General features: G+C 48.0%; 1 protein-coding gene across 1 annotated transcript in view; it reads right to left on the minus strand.

Annotated features, from left to right (window-relative positions):
- Positions 1-8,009: 8,009 nt before the first annotated feature.
- Positions 8,010-21,706, minus strand: part of LOC147112690 (33 kDa inner dynein arm light chain, axonemal-like) — an 89,255-nt gene continuing 75,558 nt past the window's right edge. Inside the window, exon 6 of the mRNA XM_085996230.1 lies at positions 8,010-8,403. Coding sequence (XP_085852356.1) covers positions 8,368-8,403 — 36 coding nt within the window. The 3' untranslated portion in view covers positions 8,010-8,367. The remainder of the gene's footprint in view (positions 8,404-21,706) is intronic.

Raw genomic sequence — 21,706 nt, forward strand, 5'->3', positions numbered from 1 at the left:
TGTTTTGTAAGGTTTACCTTCCCAAAAACATAATCCGCTATCCTCTCATCCGTCACATTTCGTTTATTTAAACCTTGATCTAACACACTACATTCCTGCTGCCAAGGTCCTGCCGCGGTCGCCATTTCTGTAGGGGGTTTCTCTTGCTCGTTCTGGTCTCCTACCAGGCTTCGTGCAATAATTACCCTTGAGTGGTTCGACCCACTCTTCCCTACGGTTCTAGACCTTGGACTTAGGTGCAGGGAACTGTAATGCAGAGAAAGACACAATAGACCAGGTTGAATAGCACGAAATGGATGCTTTTATTATTAAACAGTTTGCAGCATTACAAAATACATATCATAAGCACAAATCAAAGCGACTACAAGCATGCACATATCTATAAACTTGATTCCATGGAAATGGGAAACACACGGCTCATCGAAAAAGGGGAAACACATTACGATTACCCTTACCCTCTCCCTCCCCTTTTACCTAAACTAAGTTTCGACTTGAGGAACTCGGGATCATGCTCACCACTTTCAAACTCGCGAAAAGGAGGGGTTCGCAGCCTTTTTGGCACAGCTTTCCGTCGTCACGTGGATTTGGAAACTTCTGGCGCAGCTTGTTTTTCTCTCTCTCTCAGGCAATGAGGCAGTGGACACAGCCTCGGTGAGCGCTCGTCATGGCTGAAATCCACTAAGTCTGTTGTGGATTTGGATTCATGGAGCAGGAAAACACCCCGAGAATGGGATGTTGAGGCACGGGAGTGTTAGGCCCGGAATGTCCTTTCCCTCCGGCCTGGATCGTCGGTTTTCCTGAGGATGTCTTCTTCTTCGGCCTGGGTCGTCGATGATCTCCCGACAACGGTACCCGGGCCACCCTCGTCGTCTTCTCGTCGTGGCCGAGCCTTGTCTGGCTGAACACCGACCACGTTGTCCTTTTCCGAAATGTCCGTCCGAAACGTCCTGATCGAATTCCGAAGCTACCGAGGTAGAAGAGGCGCTGATGGACTTTTCAAAATCCATAGTTATACCCTTTTGGGCCAGCCTTATCTCCCGCCAGATCACAGTCCAATCTTTGTAATAATTTTGGCGGGCAGAAATCTCTGCAGGGGCGCTTTGTCTTGTAACGGGAGCCAGTGATAGCTTTAACTGGCCTTCCTGGCCGATAATGTCTTTTACTTTGTCACCGTAACTCGGTTCGCATATTGATCGGTCTGGAGATTTCCCTTGATGGCTGTTAAACGGTTTTTCCTTTGTACATTAAATGGGTTTAAGTGTTCATGCATTGTCCGCCCATATCTTGATGGGCCCCATCCTGTTTGCCTGAAACTGTCTTGTACTTAGAATCCAATTGAATATGTATGCCCATTTCCCTGAGTTTCGGTTTCCCGATACTGGCTTTCGCGGGCTTACTGTTCTCAATCCACAAGCCTGTCTGGCTTGCAGTAACAGAAATCAAATTGTCCAAGAAACTGATCACGAGGTCCGGCGGCCATTTTGTGTGCCCTTTTATCAAAGGTTTTATCGGTACAAGCTTCTTTTGGTCAATAAAGCTGTGTTATTAATCCTGTTGTCTCGTGTGATTATATAATGAAAAAATTTCGAATCTTACAGGTTATGTTAGTGGGCTAGTAATTCAGAGGCCTGGACTAATAATCCAGAAAATGTGAGTTTAAACCCCACTATGCCAGTTTGAGAATTTGAAATCAGTTTAGAAAAAAAAAGCTGGTATCAGTAAAAGTGACCATGGAGGTGTTGGATTGTCATAAAAACTCAACTGGTTTACTCATTTCCTTTAGGGAAGGAAACCTATCTTTCTTACCTGGTCTGGCCTATATGTGACTCCGTCCCACACCAATCTGATTCTCAATTGTCCTCTTACATAGCCTGTGGCCTAGCAAGCCATTCAGTTGTATCAATGCTCACAGCCACTTTCTCAGGGCAACTAGGGATGGGCAATGCCGGCCTTACATAAGAACATAAGAAACAGGAGCAGAAATAGGCCATTTGGCCCCTCGAGCCTGTTGTGCCATTCAATAAGATCATGGCTGATTTTCTACCTCAATGCCACGTTCCTGCATTATCCCCATATCCCTTGATTCCCTTAATATCAAAAAATCTATCGATCTCTGTCTTGAATATACTCAACGATTTAGCCTCCACAGCCCTCTGGGGCAGAGAATTCCAAAGATTCACCACCCTCTGAGTGAAGATATTTCTCCTCATCTCAGTCCTAAATGGCCGATCCCTTATTCTGAGACTGTGACCCCTGGTTCTAGACTCCCCAGTCAGGGGAAACATCCTCTGTGTCAAATCCTGTAAGAATTTTGTATGTTTCAATGAGATCACCTTTCATTCTTCTAAACTCTAGCGAATATAGGCCTAGTCTACTCAATCTCTCCTCATAGGACAATCCCCCATCCCAGGAATCAGTCTGGTGAACCTACGTTGCACTCCCACTATGGCAAGTATATTCTTCCTTAGGTAAGGAGACCAAAACTGTACACAATACTCCAGGTGTGGTCTCACCAGGGCCCAATATAATTGCAGTAAGACATCTTTACTATTATACTCAAATCCTCTTGTAATAAAGGGCAACATACCACTTGCTTTCCTAATTGCTTACTGTACCTGCATGTTAACTTTCAGTGATTCGTGTACAAGGACACCCAGGTCCCTCTGAACACCAACATTTCCCAATCTCTCACTATTTAAAAAATACTCTACTTTTCTATATTTCCTACCAAAGTGGATAACTTCACATTTCTCCACATTAGATTCCATTTGCCATGTTCTTGCCCACTCACTTAGCTTGTCTATATCCCCTTGAAGCCTCTTTGCATCCTCCTCACAACTTACATTTCCACCCAGCTTTGTATCATCAGCAAACTTGGATATATTACATTTGGTTCCCTCATCCAAATCAATGATATTGATTGTGAGTAGCTGAGGCCCAAGCACTGATCCTTGCGGTACCCCACTAGTTACAGCCTGCCAACCCAAAAATCACCCGTTTATTCCTACTGTTTTCTGTCCGTTAACCAATCCTCAATCCATGCTAGTATATTACCCCCAATCCCTCTTCCTCCCACACCACTCTTTAAGCCACGCATTTAACCTCTAATCTGTTTGTCCCTATGCCAATTTGCATGTGGCTCAGGTAAGAACATAAGAACATAAGAACATAAGAAATAGGAGCAGGAGTAGGCCAATCGGCCCATCGAGCCTGCTCCACCATTCAATAAGATCATGGCTGATCTGATCCTAACCTCAAATCTTCTATCACTCTCCATCCCACCCGAACCCATGTGATCTCCCGGGAGAGGCGAAAAACCAGATAAAAAACCCAATGGCCAATTTGGGAGAAAAAATCTGGGAAATTCCTCTCTGACCCATCTAGGCGATCGAAACTCTTCCAGGAGATCACTCTGTCCCTATATTTTCTACAGTACTTACCTTCTGTAAAGGCAATCTCCACCCCAGCCAGGAACAGGAATAAAACCATCTCCTGAAATCTAACACAGAATTAGAACACAAGAAGTAGGAACAGAACCAGGCTACACGGCCCCTGGGCCCGCTCCATTACCCACAGGGCCATGACCATTCCGAACCTAGACTCATGTCCAATTTCCTGCCCGCTCCCCGTAACCCTTAATTCCCTTTACTTCTAGGAAACTATTTCTGTTTTAAATTTATTTAATGATGTAGCTTCCACAGCTTTCTGGGGCAGCAAATTCCACAAACCTACCACCCTCTGAGTGAAGAAGTTTCTCCTCATCTCAGTTTTGAAAGAGCAACCCCTTATTTTAAGATTATGCCTCCTAGTTCTAGTTTCACCCATCATTGGGAACATCCTCACCGCATCCACCCGATCAAGCCCCTTCACAATCTTATATGTTTCAATAAGATCACCTCTCATTCTTCTGAACTCCAATGAGTAGAGTCCCAATCTACTCAACCTCTCCTCATATGACCACCCCCTCATCCCTGGGATTAACCGAGTGAACCTTCTTTATACTGACTCGAGAGCAAGTATGTCTTTTCTTAAGTATGGACACCAAAACTGTATGCAGTATTCCAGGTGCGGTCTCACCAATACCTTGTATAACTGCAGCAATACCTCCCTGTTTTTATATCTATCCCCCTAGCAATAAAAGCCAACATTCCATTGGCCTTCTTGATCACTTGCTGCACCTGCATACTAACTTTTTGAGTTTCGTGCGCCAGGACCCCCAGATCCCTTTGTACTACAGTACTTTCCAGTTCCTTTCCATTAAGATAATAACTTGCTCTATGATTTTTCCTGCCAAAGTGCATAACCTCACACTTTCCAGTATTGTATTCCATCTGCCAAATCTCTGCCCACTTACTTAGCCTGTCTATGTCACTTTGCAGGTTTTTTATGTCCTCCTCACTCACTACTTTCCCTCCCATCGTTGTATCATCTGCAAACTTTGATATGTTACACTCGGTCCCCTCCTCCAAATCGTTAATATAGATTGTAAAGAGTTGGGGACCCAGCACTGACCCCTGCGGAACACCACTAGTTACTGATTGCCAGTCTGAGAATGAACCATTTATCCCAACTCTCTGCTTTCTGTTAGAGAGCCAATTCTCCACCCACGCCAGAATATTACCCCCAATCCTGTGATTTTTTATCTTGAGCAATAATCCTTTGTGTGGCACCTTGTCAAATGCCTTTTGGAAGTCTAAATACACTGGCCTAGAAATTCAGTTAAGGCCCGCCAGCAGGCTAACGCCCAAAAGTTAGCGCTGCGCGCAGAGCCAGATGCGCCCGTCAGATATTCGGCTTTTGCGCCCCAAGTCGGAACCGGGCGCTATTCCAGGGTGTGCCCGCCCCCGCTTGGGGCGCTGAAACTGAATTTCTGTGCTGTAGGCCCCGCTGCGCCACCCGCTGCGGAGCGGCAGGCTGCGGTACTGCAGGCCTCCTCCTTCTCTTAAGGGGGAGGTGCCTGCAACAGCGAGATCGCCGCTGGATTGTGCCGGCAAATGAGCCCGGCACCAAGCAGAAGTGCCGGGCTCGCGGAAAGCAGCCGGCAATGCCGCGGGGGGGGGGGGGTGGAGGAGGCCGGGGAAGGAGGTGCGGGCAGGCGGCCGCCGAAAAAGCGGCCGGCCGCACCTCCACCTTAAAGCGCCCCAGTAGCGCAGCAGGACGGCCCCGTTTTTCAATCGCTGTTTGCGGCCGCTGCAGAAGAGGCGGCCGCAACTAAATATGGGGTTTGGGCCGGAAGCGGGGCGGAACCGGGGCACTGCGCACACCGATGACGTCATCGGTGTCGGCGCAGCGCTACTGGCTACCGCCGCCATTACCGCAGCGCTGAATATCAGCGCACCCTCTTACACTGGCGCAAAAGCCCTCTTTGGGCGAAAACTGGGCGCAAAGCCAACCGAATTTCTAGGCCCCTATGTCCACTGGTTCTCCTTTATCCACCCTGTATGTTACTTCCTCAAAGAACTCAAGCAAATTTGTCAAACATGACTTCCCCTTCATGAAACCATGCTGAGTTTGTCCTATTAAATTATGTTTATCCAAATGTCCCGTTACTGTCTCCTTAATAATGGACTCTAACATTTTACCAACCACAGATGTTAGGCTAACAGGTCTATAGTTTCCAGCCTTCTGCCTACTACCCTTTTTAAATAAGGGTGTTACATTAGCAGTTTTCCAATCTGCTGGGACCTTTGCTGAGTCCAGGAAGTTTTGGAAAATTATTACCAATGCATCCACAATCCCTACCGCCACTTCCCTCAAGACCCTAGAATGTAAGCCATCAGGTCCAGGGGATTTATCCGGCTTAAGTCCCATTATTTTACCAAGTACCACTTCCTTAGTGATTTTAATCGTACTTAGCTCCTCTCCCCCTAGAGCCCCCCTGTTTGTCCAGTGTTGGGATATTCTTAGTGTCCTCCTTCGTAAAGACTGATACAAAATATTTGTTCAGCGTTATTGCCATCTCCATGTTTCCCACCATTAATTTCCCAGTCTCATCCTCTAAGGGACCAACATTTACTTTAGCCACCCTTTTTCTTTTTATATAACTATAGAAACTTTTGCTATCCGTTTTTATATTTTTTGCTAATTTACTTTCATAATCTAGCTTTCCTTTCTTAATCAATCTTTTAGTTATTTTTTGCTGTCTTTTAAAGACTTCCCAATCTTCTATCTTCCCACTAGATTTGGCTACCTTATATGCCCTTGTTTTTAGTCGGATACTATCCTTAATTACTTTACTTAGTCACGGATGGCTATCTTTTCTTTTACACCCTTTTTTCCTCAGTGGAATATTTTGTTTTGGAAGTTGTAAAATAACTCCTTAAATGTACACCACTGATCATGTACCGTCTTACCCTTTAATCTATTTTCCCAATCCACTCTAATCAATTCCGCTCTCATACCTTCATAGTCTCCTTTATTCAAGCTCAGCACGCTTGTTTGAGATCCAACCTTCTCACCCTCTACTTGAATATGGAATTCAACCATGTTATGGTCACTCATTCCAAGGGGATCCTTTACTAGGACATTTTTAATTAATCCTGTCTCATTACACAGGACCAAATCTAAGGTTGCTTGCCCCCTGGTCGGTTCAGTTACATACTGCTCAAGAAACCCATCTCTAATACACTCAATGAACTCATCCTCAAGGCTGCTCTGCCCAGTTTGATTTGTCCAGTTAATATGATGGTTAAAATCCCCCATAATTACAGCTGTTCCCTTATTACAAGCCTCAACTATTTCCTGATTAATACTCCGTCCAACAGAGATTATTACCTTTGAGGTTCTGCTTTTTAATTTGGATCCTAGCTCCTCAAATTCCCTCAGCAGAACCTCATTCCTAGTTCTACCTATGTCGTACGTTCCTACGTGGACCATGACAACTGAATCCTCCCCCTTCCACTCCAAGTTCTCCTCCAGCTGCGAGGAGATGTCTTTAATCCTGGCAACACAACCTTCAGAACTCTCGGTCGCAGCTGCAGAGGACAGTATCTATCCCCCTGAATATAGTGTCCCCTACCACAACTACATTCCCTTTCAATCTCCCCACTTGAATGGCCTCCTGCACCATGGTGCCATGGTCAACTTGCTCATCAATCCTGCAGGCTTTTCCATCATCCACACAGGCAGCAAGAACCTCATACCTGTTGGACAAGGGCAAAGGCTGAGGCTCCTCCAGCACTGCACCTGGGGTCCCCTTACCTGCGTGAATTGCAGTCACACCCTCCTGTCCCTAACTACTAATCAGACCTGTACCACTACCTAACCTAAGGGGTGTGACTGCCTCCTGGATCAAAGTGTCCAGGTATCTCTCCCCATCCCTGATGCCCAGCTCAACAACTCTGAGCTGAAGTTCCTCAAGATGCAGGCACTTACTCAAACGTGGTTGTCCAGGATCACAATGCTCCCACATGCTGCAGTTGTGGCACACCATCTGCACTGCCATCCCTATATGAACTTGTTTATTTAATTAAATTTAATTAAATTTGTAATTAGGTAACTGAGTTTACAGTGTAGTTTCTTGACTACTTACTTGATCTAGATTAAGTTATGGGTACTGAAATTAAATATCTACTTGTAACACAAAGCACTACAAGTAGTGTAGGCAAAAAACAGTAACTCCTTCCCCCTCTTCTCCAAATTCCCACTCTTTCCAAATTCCCAAATAAAACACTCTGTTTAAGTCCGCACCATTTTAATCCCGCTCTGTGCTCTGCAGACCTCTTTACTCTTGTACTCTAGGAGCCTCACCCAATTTACAAGTGTTGACTCTCAGCTCCCCTGCTCCTGGTGATTACCGCCTATTCAAGACAAACACTTACAGCTGACTGACAGTTAACTGCCACTGGCAGGCAGCTTCTGTTAACTACAGTTTTTAAAGTTCTAGGTTAGAATCAAAATGTTAAACTAAATTTCACTTTTTACATCTTTTTACATCTACTACTTACCCAATACCAGAAATTCCCACTCTTTCCAAATTCCCAAATAAAACACTCTGTTTAAGTACACTCCATTTTAATCCCGCTCTGTGCAGACCGCTTTCCAACGATGTCCACATCCCGAGCATTAATCATAAAAAGACAACTGATTCTTACAATCTTATTTAAACCAGGTTGTTAGTCGCCATTTTATTATAAAGTAATAAATCAACATTCACTGCACCTATATTTTATCGTGAGAGTTTGCTGGTAAACATTAATTTATAAAAATTGACATTGAGAATGTTAATTAGTATAGTTAAGCTATTGTAGTGCATAGGTTTATTTCCTTTTCTTTGCATGTAAGGCATTGCCACAGTACCGGCGATGAAAGGTACATTAAATTTAATGCTCCCCGCCCATGTGATGATTCAAAGCAGGATGCAGCAATTCATCTTCTGTAAGTAATGATACCTTCAAGTTGCAGCTGTGTAAAAGACAAAATGATGTGTTAGTGTGAAGACCACAGAGTATGAAAACATTTTATGTATATACCTGCTAAAAAGGAAGCATTTTGATTAGATGGAACCATATTTTTATTTACATTCAACCATATTTACTTTTAAAGAAAGTCTCACTATTAGTGATCATTTTTTCTTTAAATACTTTTGCAAAGAATTCTGATGACCTCTAACAGTCTTTATTTTCCTGCCTATATTTAATACTTGGGTTTCAAAAATGAATGCTGATGACCTCATCACAGGGTTTGGTTTGGAGAAGTAATCAAATCCGCAAATGTGAGGAGCTGAATTAATGTACACAGCTGAAAGCAGGAGACCAGGGGCTAGATTTTCAGTATAGACAGTTTTGGGGCGCTAACCTTAGCGCCCGCCCGAAGTTAGCGCCCGCCCCAAAGTAGCGCCCCGTTGCCGGAAATTCAGTGGCTTCGCCCTAAGAGAGTGGTGGAGCGCTAAAGGAGGCGTTCCACTCCTACCTTTAGGCGCTAAGCCGGCGGTCCAGAGGGATAGCGCCCAGGCGGGGCGCAGCGCGGGTGCGGTCATTTTTGCACTGACAGCAGACCCCGTGGTGCCGACCAGCTGTTAAAGGGGGAAGGGACGAATTGGTCTGCTGCCACGCCCTGCACACTGCAGCCTTGCAAAGAGGCCTCAACACTGCTGCTCAGCCCCAGGGAGTCATGGCAACGCCAGAGAAGGCCCGTCAGCGTGCCCTGCGCTTCTCAGAGGGTGATCTGGACATAATGGTCACAGCTCTGGAGGTGAGGCGCAAGATCTTGTTTCCAGAGAGTGGGAGGAATCCAACCCACCATGACTACACCAAAGCCTGGAAGCAGATCGCTCAGAGGGTGATGTTCACCGGCGATGCCCCCAGGACCCACAAACAATGTCGTAAAAAATACAACGATCTGACCAGGATTGTGAAGGTGAGTAGCCTTTCCAGTCTCCTCCTCATTCTTGCATGTACACCTGACATGATGGGCAAAGGGAGCTGAAAGTCCTATTGGCCAGCCCTCAGCCAGCAGCATTGGGACAGTCATGAGCATCAAATGGCCATTCGGCACTCTACACTTTGGCCAAGCTATTCCACCATGGGAGGCAGTGCACAGTACATCAGGGCTTCACTCTGTCCAAGCTATTCCACCATGGGAGGCAGTGCACAGTACATCAGGGCTTCACTCTGTCCAAGCTATTCCACCATGGGAGGCAGTGCACAGTACATCAGGGCTTCACTCTGTCCAAGCTATTCCACCATGGGAGGCAGTGCACAGTACATCAGGGCTTCACTCTGTCCAAGCTATTCCACCATGGGAGGCAGTGCACAGTACATCAGGGCTTCACTCTGTCCAAGCTATTCCACCATGGGAGGCAGTGCACTCTACATCAGGGCTTCACTCTGTCCAAGCTATTCCACCATGGGAGGCAGTGCACACTACATCAGGGCTTCACTGCGCACTTACAGCCCATCCTTTCTCTTGCAGGCTAAAGTAGCGTTTAATCGCCAGGCCCGTGCCAGGGGTGGCCGCGCCAAGCTGCAGAAGCTCACTCGGCTGGAGGAGCGCGTGTGTGTGCTCATGGGAGCCCGTGTGATTGTCCCCACAGCGTGCGGTGTATCCGACCCTCCACTGCCCGGCAATGGTAAGGACCTCGCCTTTTGGCCCTCTCGCGTCGCACTGGCCCATCCGAGCTACCTCCTTTGCCACTGTCCCACCAATGCGCTGAATCCCACCAGTCCTAACTCCCTCGCTGACGCCGTCTCCTCACTCTGAAGCTACTCTTGTGCATTCCTGCTTTCAGCTGGTGACGACCAGGACCCTGAAGCTGCCAGTGACAGCACCTCCGACCAGGAGGAGGAGGAGGAGCAAGCCGGACCTTCGGGGGAACAGTCACGTCCCGCAGGAGAGGAGGAAATGCTTGACACCTCCTCACTGGATGAGTGCCTGGAGGAACTGTCGCAGGGCAATGCAGCTTCTGGGACCAGTGGCGTCCAGCCACCCAGCAGCCGTGCGCGTGGCCCGCGGCCTTCCCCCCAAAGGGGGGAAGGATCAGAGGGGAGTGCTGCTGCTCGGCACACTCGCCGTCACCAACGCGGCAAGGGTCCCCTAGTTCGGCCCCCTCCTCCCCAGCGGGAGAGTCGCGACTCCAGTCCGGACACCTTCACTTCGGAGGAGGTGCGGAAGCTGGATAAGATGGCCGACGACTCGGACCGGCGCCACACGGAGCTCATGAGCGTGGTGGGGCGCATGCCTGAGGCCATCAAGTCGCTGGCGACCAGTGTGCGCGAGTTCGGGGCAGCAACTGCCGCGAGTGGCCGCATGCTGACTGATGCCGTCAAGACCCTGGCGGATGTGATGCGCGCGCACACCAGGACCACAGGGGCACTCACTGCTGCCACACGCGCTGTCTCAGGCAGGCATCGCCAGGGCAGCCGCCGCGCTGGACCATCCCAGCAAGCCGCCCCTCGGCTGATTGCTGCGGATCCTGCAGTGCGGGCCCGGCCGAGTGCCACCGCGCCACAGCACCAGCCAGCGCATCCCAGATGCCAGCTGGCCCACATTGCGCCATCCGTCGCCGCCATTCCCCCACTGGGGTGTCAAGGGCAAGCGGCTGCAGCTGATGGTGGCCAGGCTCAGGTGCGCCACTCAGCAGACGGCCCCTCGAGGCCCAAACGCCGTGTAGGCCGCCCCCCAGCGGCATCTGGCGGAAGGGCATCTGAGCCTCAGGCGCCTTCCCCCAGCCTCGCAGCAGCCACTGGGCAGAGCTTGCGAAGGAGCAGCAGGCCGGGCAGGGGAGGCAAAAGGCTAGCCAAGGTCTCGCCCTCGCGGGCCACTCAGTAGAGGGTGTGGGCAGCTTTCCTTTAATATGGCGGTGGCCATCTTTATTTTGCCCATGGTTGTGCTTTTGGAGGGCTTATTTTTTGCGTTAGGCCGACGTTGAGGCCCGGTTTGAAGAAAGGTGGAGTGACTCCTCCCCAGTTTGTGGGAGTGAGTTGTTTGTTGGGCTTTTTGTGGGGCCCGTTTATTGTTTTTGGGGATTCATGTGGGAAGGGCTTTTCATTTTTGTGCAATAAAAAATTATCTTTATTCATGCAGTCTCCATGGTTGTTCTTCTTAGTGTTTGTTGGCTTCTCCGGCTGAGGGCTTGCGGAGCGGCTGCACTCATCTTCCCTCATGGCCCCTGGCCATTCCCTGACAGGGGGCTTAGAAGTACCGTGTAATAAGGTGGCGTCGTGCGGCCCTTGGCCCTGGTCGCTCCCTCCTGGGAACGTACTCCTGCTCCTCCTCCTCCTCCTCCTCCTCATGCTCCTCCTGCTCCTCCTCCTGAGGTGCTGGTCCAACGTCAGGTGGCAGTGCCTGAGTCCTGCGGATAGCCAGGTTGTGTAGCATGCAGCAAACCACCACAAATTGGGAGACCCGGTCCGGCGAATACTGGAGAGCTCCTCCGGAGCGATCAAGGCAGCGGAACCGCTGCTTGAGGACCCCAATAGTTAGCTCGATGATGTTGCGGGTGGTTTGATGGCTCTCGTTGTAGGCCTCTTCAGCAGCGGTCCTGGGCACGCGGAGCGGGGTCATGAGCCAGGTGCACAAAGGATAGCCTTTGTCCCCGATGAGCCATCCTCTTGGGGGAGGCTGTGCCTGGAACATGTCATGCACAGTATTCTGCCGCAGGATAAAGGCATCGTGGCTGCTGCCTGGGAAGCTGGCATTGACTGCCATGATGCGCTGCTTGTGGTCACATACCAGCTGCACATTCAGAGAATGGTAGCCCTTCCTGTTGCGATACTGCTCGCCATGCTCCAGAGGGGCCCGCAAAGTCACATGCGTACAGTCAATGGCGCCCTGCACCAAGGGGAATTCCCCGAGTCTGGCAAATCCCAATGCGCGCTGATGCTGGCTCTCGAGGGCCATGGGGAAGGAGATGAATTGGCTTCTCCTTCTGAACAGTGCTTCGGTCACGTGGCGGATGCAGCGATGCGCGCCATACTGGGAGATGTTTGCTATGTCCCCAGCAGCGTATTGGAAGGAGCCGGTGGCATAGAAGTTCAATGCCACCGTCACCTTCACTTCCACCGACAGAGACGTCCTGCACCTGAGCTTTGGCCGCAGATCTCGGCGAAGCAGGTGGCAGATCTCTGCAATCACCTCCTTTCGGAATCGGAGCCTTCTAACACATCGCGCGGCACTCATGTTTAGGTAGGAGCGCTGCTGGCGGTATAGCCTGACTGGGTAAGGCCTACGTGGCCGACGCCTGTAGCCCCCTCTGCCTCTAGCCAGGGCTGTCCCTCTCACAATGCGTCTGCGAGCCCTACGGACATGGCGCTGCAGCTCCGCGTTGGCACCCCATGCAGCCCCCATCAAATCCTGGCAAACAGTCTAATTTCCAAATGGCCACTTGCAGCGCTATGGCCTGAGTCCAAAAATACCTGGCTCTTGCTGCTTGAAACCAGTTAGCTATCCTCCTTGTTGTGTCTCCAGAAATGCGTTGCACAAGACTGTTTTCTGAAAAAAGGCTGGCCTTTATACTGGAGAGGACGTTCCCTTTAATTAGCGCCCCCCGGGGCCCGCGCTGGTTGTGTTGCGTTCCTTTTTCCAAACGCTCCGGCCGCCCGCCGCACAATGGGGCGGTCCGACTGAAGTTTGCAATCGGGGCGGCCAAAGGGCGTTGCACGAGGATGTGACGTCATTTTCTGCGCGCGCATCCGGGCGGGCGCTAAACTTTGCGCCGGCGCTAACGGGCAACTTAATTTGGGGCGGGGCGCAAATTGCGCTGCGCCCGGGCGCTACACGCATAGCGCCCGGAAATCACTTCTCTTAAGGCGCTAACTGCTGGCGCAAGCGACTGAAAATCTAGCCCCAGATGTTTTACTACTATTGCTGAGGAAATATTTCAAGAATGGCTGCATAGTGATCAAGAAACTGGACTCCAGGGGGGACAAATTGGGTTGCTTTGCACCTCCCGTTAGCGCCCCAGGGCAGGGTACAAAGCCCCTAGCACCTGGGCGCAGTGCCACTAATGCCTCCCACAAAATTCAATGGTAGGTTAGTGGTAGTGGTAGCCGGTAGCGCCTCATGGCGCTGTGCCTCCGGCGATGACATCATTGCCATGCACTGCGTCCTGCTCGCGCCCCGGCCGCAAACTTCAGCTGTGCCCCCTGAGCTATTGGCGGACGATAGGTCCGACAGGGTCAGGGTGGCGTTTTTGTGGCTACGGTGGCGCAAATTAAAGGGCAGGTGCCGGGCGGACATTATTTTTGGGCCGCCTGCCAGCACCTGCCCCCTTTTGCTTCCTCATGCAGGGTGCCGGCTGCGATTGGTCAGCCCTGCACTCCTCGAGTGCCGTTTTTCTTTCCCGGCACCCCGTTCCCCAGTGGTCCAGCAGGGCCCCGGTACGTGCCACGCTAGGCCCCTCCCCTTTAATCAGGGGAGGGAGGCCTGTAATACCGTGGTGCTACATGCCAATGCGCGTAGCGCTGCTGCACCTAGCACCGCGATATTGAATGGTAGCAGCCCAGGAATGAGGGGGAGCACTTCCAGTTGCGCCTTGCCTCCTGCTTGGGGCGCTACCACGCAATTTACGGTGTGGGGGCGGTAACATTTTTGGGGCACAGCCGAATTTATCCCCCCAGAAGTCATTTTTGTCTTTTTTCTGTACACAGAACCACACAGACTACCTTATTCTGAAAGTTGAAAGTTTTCTGATTTCTGCCACTTCCATAGGATTGATGAACACTATTTTCTAACGGTTTCAATTTAAAAAGTTATGTTTTTAATTTGAATAAAAGACTATGGAGGCAAAATTCATTATTGCCCAGGAATATGCGCTAACTTCTGAAAAGTTTGAGATTTAGCACCAGGCACTAATGAATCTCGCTGCACACAAAATTCAGTGTCATCGCTCAAGGAAACGATGGGAGCGCTAAAGACCTAGCTCAGTGGCATTAAACTCAAAGCGCTAAGCAATTTCAGGCACACTCTAATCGCTACTCATCATTGCCACAGGCTCTTTCCAGTTCTTAAAGGGGAGGTTCAATCATGCTGTAGAAGCTCATTCCCAGCATTGCTGGTTCTGTCAGTGTTTTACAGCATTGAGGTGATGGTGGAGATGGTTGGTGTTGTTATTGGTGCTGCTGGTGTGCCTGGTGATGTTGGTGTTGGGGCTGAGCATGCAAGGAATCAGAGGAGCAAGGTGAGATAATTTCTAGGGCACTGATGTTGCTGCAATAGATGTCAGCTGCAGGTGAGATGACAGAAGCGATTTGTCAATGGTGAGAGAGGTTGTTCCAATGAGGTGGCACTGGACATACAGTTGGCTTAAAACACTTGCAAGCTAAAGAAATCTCCATATGTCTTACAAATACAGTAACCAACAGTCCGTGTGCTCTGAAACTGACCATCTGCAACTTGGCATCCTTTGCACCACTTCTGCAGCTGTCAGCTTATCAGCTACATCAGAGCAGTCTCAACTCACGCCAGGGTGAGCTGGCGTGTTCCCCGAGCAGCGGGTTACCCGTGGGGAGCACGTAAAATTGGAAGGAAGCCTCAAAATGCCATTAAATTGGCTGTTAACAAACCATTTACTGATCTCAATTGTCTCCCCCACCGCTTGGTGTCAGGTCAGTTCTCCGCTGACAGACCCGACACCAGGGAGACTCGCGTGGAGGCGGGATGACAGCAGGTTTCCTACCCGCTGCCAAGCTTTGCTATTTTGACAGCGGACCCGCCTCCAAACCCGCCGTCTGAGCGATGGCAAAATCAAGCCCTATATGAGTGCTGAGCAAGGGTGCTGGGGTTGCGGAGAGGAGTCATGAGCCAGGTGGAGAGCGGATAACCCTTGTCTCTGACCAGCCAGCCGCGAGCTTGATGTGGCAGCTGGAAGAGTGCTGGCACACCGGTCTGGCACAGGATGAAGGCATCGTGGCTGCTGCCAGGATAGTGGGCATTCACATTGAGGATTCGCTGTCTGTGGTCCCAACTAGTAACCCACATCCTCTGGAACACACCTTGGAGCTGCAACTTACTGTGGCACCTTATCATTTTCTACATTTTATAAATCTTTGTTTCTAGTTTTCTTTTGGTTTTTTTTGGTGTTCATCAACGGCATTTTCCCCACCATTAATATAGACACTTACCTGAAATGGGGAACAGTTTAATGTCCATTGGGAGCACTGTCTACACAACTTTAGGTAGAAAGATTGAAAGAGGTTAAGTAGGATAAAATAGATATAAAAAATCAGAATGTGGGAAAGCAATAAAGGAATTGCTAAACCAAGGGAATCCAAACTAAAATGTCTGTGCGCGTGTGTGAATGTAGTATAAAGTAAAGTTGAAGAACTAGAGTCATTGATGAAAATAGAAAGTCACAAAATAATAGCAATAAGTGAAACATGGCTGCAGCTGGGTCAAAATTGGCAAATAAATATTCCCCAAGCTTAAAACTTTCAAGAGGAATAGAAAAAAAAGAAAGTGAGGATGGATAGCACTATGATTAGGGAAGATAACACAGCACCAATGTATAGAATTTTTTAATTCTTTCTCGGGATGTGGTTGTTGCTGGCAAGGATTGAAATAGAGAAGTGAAACAAAATCCATTTAGATTGAGTTGAGGAATAATAAAGATCAGTCACCACTGGGAGGATATTGGCCCAGAAATTCGGGTCCCCACGCGTGAGTACGCGTAAGTGCCGGTTTCGTGCATGCACTGCGCATGCGCGTGAAACCGGAACTTCCATTCCCTTGAAAGAAGGGGTTCAGAGGTGGAATGCATGCGCCGGAGAGGCAGCGTGTGCGCATTGAACTTACGTTTTTTTTCCAGGTTTCTCCGGGAGGGTAAGTCTCCAGGAGTTACACATGTTAAAAGCAGGCGCAAGGCCTGCTTTTAACAGGGTAAGTGGTGAATTAATTAAAATTAAAACATTTTTTCCACAGGTTTATTATTTTTAAATACTTTGAAGAAAGGTAAGTTTATTTTTGGCCCCGTTAGAAAATGTAATTAATTTTTTCAAAAATTTAAATTATTGTTTTAAATAGTTATTTCATGTAATTTATAGTTACTTTAAAAATGTGATTTTTAAAAAATTTATTTGAAGTTTTAGTGATGTTTTGGGGCTTATAGTATTTATAGTTTTGACAGCTCTTCCTGTCAATTTTATGAATGGACATTCCCTGCTACCATTGGCTCTCCATGGCCCACGTGATCCCAGGGGATGCATCAACCTAACTGCGCCCCTGGGATACGCAAGCACTGCGCACCGGCTGTTGGAGGAGGCCCAGGATCGGAATCCCACGTGGGCCCACAGCTCAATGGCCGGCGCGCTATGTAAGTGCAGGTTGGAGGCTTGCACCCGCGGGAAGTCTCCGACCCGAATTTCTGGGCCATTGTGTACTTACTCCAAAAGTGGAATGGAAATTGAGGATGAAATTTGTAGGCAAACTGGAGAGGTGTGTATTAACATCTAAATTTTAACTAAACAAAATGTTAATTATCCAAACATTAGACTGAGAAAGGGGAAAATGTTTGTGGTCAGAAAGGAGAGTTTTTTGCAGTGTGTTCAGGACAGTTTTCTCAGTCAAGATGTTGCTCCTGCAACAAGGATAGAAGAACCTGACACAGTTTTGGGTAATGCAGAGGAACAAGTAACCTAAAAGTTGGGAATATTTGAAAGCAATGAACATAATATAATTAGCTTCTATAAAAGAATAGTAAAGGAAAAAAGAGTGTCAAATACAGGGGTAATTGACTAGGAAAGAGCCCATTGTAGCAGGGTTAGAAGGAACCATGACCAGGTTAAATGGAAGGGAAAATTAGTATTAAGAACCATAGGTAAGCAATAGGAAATACTTAAACAGTAGATGGAAATATACAAAATATTGCAGTAGGGAAAAATAATTTGTGTTGAAGGATGGGATTCCATAAAAGAATAGGGAGATTAAAACAAATTGGAAGCATTTAGCATTTACAGGGCAAATAATAAAAATGAAAGCCAGGCGCATTAATAGTAGATGGTTAGGGACCACTAAGAAATGAAGGACACAAGCCTGGAGTGAGGCCTGAGGGAATGGTAGACATGTTGGCCTAGAGATTTGGCCATGCAGTGCCTGTTTTGATCGCTAAACAACCTCTTAAGCCTCCGATATGGCAGGCAGAAAGCGCACGCTCATTACCAGCCAGAAGTGCAACATCCACCATATTGGTAAAGGTTAAAAAACATCAGCATTCAGTACTCACGCCTGAAACAGGCATTAGGCCCTTTGCATATGCAAATAAGGGGTCTAACGCATGTTTGAGACCCCATTGCACGATTGATTTGCCCTGTGGCAGCCGGCATCAGGAAAACCAGGCCTAGATTCAGCCTAACAACAAGGTAAGTTTTTTAAATATACTTACCTGAATGTGGGGCTGGGTTTGAGCTACTGCTGATCATCATCCCCCCCCACCACACCCGATCACTACTGCTCCCTCCCCCTTCCCGATCACAGCCAATTTCACTATAGCCACCGCTACCGAGCCCCTTCCCGGTCACCTTCCTCACTTTCCTGAGGGCCACTGCGATGCCAGCAGCAGCTTGATCTTCCATTGCGCTTTGTTGGCGAGCTGCCTGTTGCTCTCCACAGCTTGATGGAAATGAGGCCTGAAGCCCAATATTGGGGGCACTTCTGACCTCACCAAAGAAGTGCAGGGATCGTTCCTGGGTGCCCCCAAATTTATAGGCCACTCAATAAGTGCTTTGTCTCAGTTGTCATAGAAGAAATAGATATTGGTATTGTAGAACCACCAGAGGTTGATTTAGAACAGTTAGTGGAGATTTTTTTTAAAGGGAAGTGATACTAAAAAAGTTTACATCTGGGTAAGAAATAGCAGAGAATATGACTACATTTTCCAAAATTCTGTGAAAAATGTAAATTTTACCAGAGACATGGTTGATGGCAACTGTGAGCTTCCTGTTCAATAAGAAGGAATATGCCAGGAAATTACAAGCCAGTTACTCTTGTTTCTGTTTTTGATAAACTTTAATTTTAATGAAAGGAAAAATGTAGACAGCACGCCTGCAATTTTTCAATATGGATGGCCAGTGAGTGAATCATAAAATCAGCTCTCTACAGTATATGATACAGAATGAAATTAGTAAGCACTTGGAGAAACATAAGTTAATCAAGGCCAATCTACACAGATTTCTGAAAGGCAGGTCGTGCTTCGCCAACCTTAGAGAAGTTTCAGAATAACAGAGAGGACAGAATAAAGAAATGCAGTGGATCTGGTTTATATGGATTTTCAAAGAAAAAACTGATATGGTACTGCACAAGAAACTTACTGCAAAGAAAATGGCATGTGGAGTTGTGGCCACATAGAAAGATAGTATGAGGTCAGATAAGAGTCCAATGTAGGAAAATGTGATAAGAATAGAGAAGAGAATACCTTATATTGCAAGATTTTAATGGAGTAGAGGAGCAGGGGGACCTTGATGTGCTGACACTCATTAAAGGTGGCAGTGCAATTAGTAGGGCCAAAAAGGGGAAAACAGAGTCCTTGGCTTTTTATCTTGAGGTAATGTTGAACTTGCACAAGACCTTTTCATGTAGTTGGAGTATTGTGTACAGTTTGGACATCACGTAAGAAGGATATAAAAGCAACAGAAAAGATCCAGCTTAGGTTCACTAGGATGCTACTAGGGGTTAGGGGTTACAGTAATGAAGAGAGACTTGAGATGTTAGGGCTTTTTCACTGGAGCTGAGCAGGTTAAAGGGTGACCTAATTCAACTCTTTTTCCTACAACAGTCTTGCTGCTGCAATTTTACTTACAACAAAAAATGCTCAGGATGGGAATTCAAACCATGCTTCTTTATTTGGAGGAGGGAGATCATAGAATCATAGAATAATAAAAGCACAGAAGGAGGCCATTTGGCCCATCGAGTCTGCGTCGGCTCTTTCGAAGAGCAATCCAGTTAGTCCCACTCCCCAGCTCTTTCCCCATATCACTGCAATTTTTCTCCTTCAAGTCTTTATCCAATTCCCTTTTGAAAGCTACTATTGAATCTGTTTCCGCCACCCGATCCGGCAGTGCATTCCAAATCCTAACCACTCGTTGTGTAAAAAAAAAAGTCCTCATGTCACCTCTGGTTCTTTTGCCAATCACCTTAAATCTGTGCCCTCTGGTTATTGACCCTTCAGCCATTGGAAACAGCTTCTCTTCAGTTACTCTATCTAAACCCTAGCACAAAGGAAGATGGTTGTGGTTGTTGGAGGCCATCACTACAGGAGTTCCTCAGGGCAGCATCCTAGGCCCAACCATCTTCAACTGCTTCATCAAAGACCTCCCTCCATCATAAGGTCAGAAGTGGGGATGTTCACTGATGATTGCACAATGTTTAGTTCCATTCACAGCTCCTCAGATAGTGAAGCAGTCCATGCCCGTATGCAAGTGGCAAGTAACATTCATGCCACACAAGTGCCAGGCAATGACCATCTCTAACAAGCAAGAGTCTAGCCACCTCCCCTTGACATTCAACGGGATTACTAGCACCGAATCCCCCACCATCAACATCCTGGGGATCACCATTAACCCGAAACCTAACTGGACCAGCCACATAAATACTGTGAGTACAAGAGCAGGTCAGAGGCTGGGTATTCTGCAACGAGTGAATCACCTCCTGACTCCCCAAAGCCTTTCCACCATCTACAAGGCACAAGTCAGGAGTGTGATGGAATAATCTCCACTTGCCTGGATGAGTGCAGCTCCAACAACACTCAAGAAGCTCAACACCATCCAGGATAAAGCAGCACACTTGATTGGCACCCCATCCACCACCTTAAACATTCACTCCCTCCACCATCAACGCACCATGGCTGCAGTGTGTACCATCTACAAGATCCACTGCAGCAACTTGCCAAGCCTTCTATGACAGGACCTCTACCACCTAGAAGGACAAGGGCAGCAGGTGCATGGGAGCACCACCACCTCCAAGTTCCCCTCCAAGTCACATACCATCCAGACTTGGAAATAAATCGCCTTTCCTTCATCGTCGCTGAGTCAAACTCCTGGAACTCCCTCCCTAACAGCACTGTCTTTCCTCAGTCTCCCATCCTAATGTATCACCTCACACTTTTCTGCGTTTAATTTCATCTGCGTTGAATTTCATCTGCCCATTCCACCAACCTATCTATGTCCTCTTGAAGTCTATTACTATCTTCCTCACTGTTTACTACATTTCCACGTTTCGTGTCATCTGCAAATTTCAAAATTCCAAGTCCAATTCATTGATGTATATCAGAAACAGCAGTGGTCCAAGTATTGAACCCTGGGGAACACCACTGTCTACCTCCATCCAGTCTGAAAAACAGCCATTCACCGCAACTCTCTGGGGGGAAAAATTCGTGTCACCGGCAACTCGTGTTAACGCCGCTGAAAATGGACACTGCGCTACCCAAGAAAAATTCGCACTGGGGGCTAAAGATCTTTAGCCCAGCACTAACTTACTGTGTAATGTCCTCCTGGTGGTGTTAGTGCAGGCCTGGAAGTTGAAGTTCCCGTCCTGAAGTGGCGTTCCAGCTTCTAACAGCCTCTGAAAGCGAGGCTGTGGAGTTCGCAAGGAAATGTGGGCAATTAAAAGAGCTATGAATTAAAGGGGCAATGCGTTTAGAAGTAATAAAAATTAAAATGAAGTGAAAAAATGCAGTTTTCTGCCCTTACTGCCTTAAAATAAATTAGCATTAAAAAGATCCAAATGGGAGTCTTCAGCACTTAAAGTTGAATTCCCTTCTGAACTGCAAAAAATGGGAAAAGCGCTTCAGCACTAACACAAATGGCTCAGCAAACCAAGGAAGGGGCACCCAGGGTCTCACACACAGCACTCCAGCTTCATGCAGGGGTCAACACTGCAAGAGAGATCCTCTACCCACAAGGGCTAGGAGGCCCTCCAGAAAAAATGATGTGGGACTACCGAGCCATCACTGCCAGTAGTGTTGCCCCCACCACCTGGCTCCAGTGCCCAAAGAAGCTTCATGACCTCAGACCACTGGTCAAGGTCAGTGAATGCATCTTCAAAAGCCGTCACCTACTAACTGAATCACTAGCCTCACACACTGCTCAATGCACGACTCTCCCCCCCCCCCCCAATCACTCACCTACCAATAACCTGTACCAATCACGAGGCACACCTCCTATTCCTAGCCTCACCTCATCCCATTGGAGGGGATGGTGCTGGCCATTTTTGGCAGGGCATGGCTGAGCCCTTGGCCAGCGGTGAGGCAGAAAGGATACAAGATGCTGGTATCTTCATA

This window comes from Somniosus microcephalus, chromosome 9 (assembly GCF_052327205.1).
Source record: "Somniosus microcephalus isolate GS21.2 chromosome 9, FLI_Smic_1.0, whole genome shotgun sequence".
Taxonomy (NCBI): Eukaryota; Metazoa; Chordata; class Chondrichthyes; order Squaliformes; family Somniosidae; genus Somniosus; species Somniosus microcephalus.